Source organism: Gekko japonicus, unplaced genomic scaffold (assembly GCF_001447785.1).
Source record: "Gekko japonicus isolate JY-2015 unplaced genomic scaffold, Gekko_japonicus_V1.1 scaffold2017, whole genome shotgun sequence".
NCBI classification, from domain to species: domain Eukaryota; kingdom Metazoa; phylum Chordata; class Lepidosauria; order Squamata; family Gekkonidae; genus Gekko; species Gekko japonicus.
In genome coordinates this window covers 293,251-294,865 of record NW_015163662.1, presented here as the reverse complement: position 1 = coordinate 294,865, position 1,615 = coordinate 293,251, and the positions used below count along the sequence as shown (strand labels likewise).

General features: G+C 47.4%; 1 protein-coding gene across 2 annotated transcripts in view; it reads right to left on the bottom strand.

The window, feature by feature from the left end:
• Positions 1-45: 45 nt before the first annotated feature.
• Positions 46-1,615, bottom strand: part of SLC20A2 (solute carrier family 20 (phosphate transporter), member 2) — an 87,652-nt gene continuing 86,082 nt past the window's right edge. For both annotated transcript variants that reach the window (XM_015407734.1, XM_015407735.1), the window contains exon 11: positions 46-394. In XM_015407734.1, coding sequence (XP_015263220.1) covers positions 230-394 — 165 coding nt within the window. In that variant the 3' untranslated portion in view covers positions 46-229. The remainder of the gene's footprint in view (positions 395-1,615) is intronic.

Here is a 1,615-nt window from a genome sequence, read left to right as displayed (position 1 = left end):
TATATATATATATATATATATTTCTTTAAGATATAAGAAACGGCACCACGTGTGATGTCACCAATATGACACTGAAGTTCTGTACAGTCGATAAGTTAGATATGGAGGATGAATTAATCCTGGCTGACTAGTTTTGCTCTTAATCATATGCTTTAAATGGGGAGCTCTACGCTTTCAGCGTGTGGTCTTGGACAGAGAAACTCCCCTCTTTCCAGGCAGGAGCAAAAGATCAGACGTATGGCAAGATGCCATACATCATGATTGCCATGACGCCAGCGCTGAATAAGCCAGCTACAGGAACAGTCACAAACCAGGCTAAAAAGATATTGCGGAAGAGATGCCAGTCCACTGCCTTCTTGGATCGTATCCAACCAACGGACACCACGGAACCAACCTTGGAAATTTGAGAAGAAAGTTAGAATTAAATGCATCATAAGGTAGGTAATAAATGTCTACGACGAGGGGTACACAAATTTTTCATCACCCTTGGTAACCAGATAATAAGCAATAATTATCATATGGCATTGTGCGTAGAACAGTCAGGAGATCCTAAGATTGTCTGGCAGCCAGAAGTTCTAGCTCTTTTGGCATTATGCACCACTAGGTGGCGAGCTAGACTTGTTTTTAAGGCAAGAGACACTTCAGAGGTGGCTTGCCATTCCCTGTCTCTGCGTCACGACCCTGGTATTCCTTGGGGGTCGCCCTTCCAAATACTAGCCAATCCTGCTTAGCTTCTGAGATCTCCCTTCCCTGCCCCAAAGCGTTCTAGTTGTGTCAATCTTTCATTTTATGATGGGTTTTAATGATGCTCAGAATTGGCAGCACAGGTCACTTGCTGCTTTGAAATGTCTCCAGAGCTCAGTGCAAAATGAGATTGATCCTTCCCACGTGTCACATGCCACCAGGAACAGTGACAGACTGTTCTCCACTCCAAGGTCTCTGTAATGCACAGAAAATGTGAAGGAGAGCTTTCTCCCACTTTGTGCTTGGGCAAGTGGTTTAGCCACCACTGGTTACCTGGGGACTGCATTCGTGGACCCCTGTCTATGACCAAACCAATGCCAGTCAACTGATGCCCAGAATCTAACAAAAACATCTGAAATAGCTAGCTGCCAAAATCTGAATTTTTGCTTGCGTTCCACACAAGGAAGGATCTCTATGATACTGCAGCACACACGGAGAACCAAAGGGACCAGGGACGGCATAAGGAATTTAGGAAGTGCCGTCACAGACAGTCATTTTAGAGCCTGCCTGAAGTGGATCTCTGGAGAAAGGAAGGGAAGTTCTCCAACGGTGCATACTAGCTCATTCCACCCCTCACACTCTTCTCCACAAAGGATTATCGTTTCTCTCCACTGGCATTCCCGCTAGCGTCTTCATCCATTTTTCCTCCTAAGCACATATCCATCTGCATTCCCACTCCTCCAGGAGGAGGGACATGGAGACGGACACATGCCAAGCCTCTCTCCTGCTTGCCAAGGACGGAACGCAATCGGCACCAGGGGCCTCCAGCTTTGTGGCGCTTGTGGGCACTTTGAAGCACCTGGACAGAAAACGCCTGCTGTGGGGGGGGGGGGGGAGGGTCCAAAGCATTGGGGGGTTTCTTCTCTGCCGG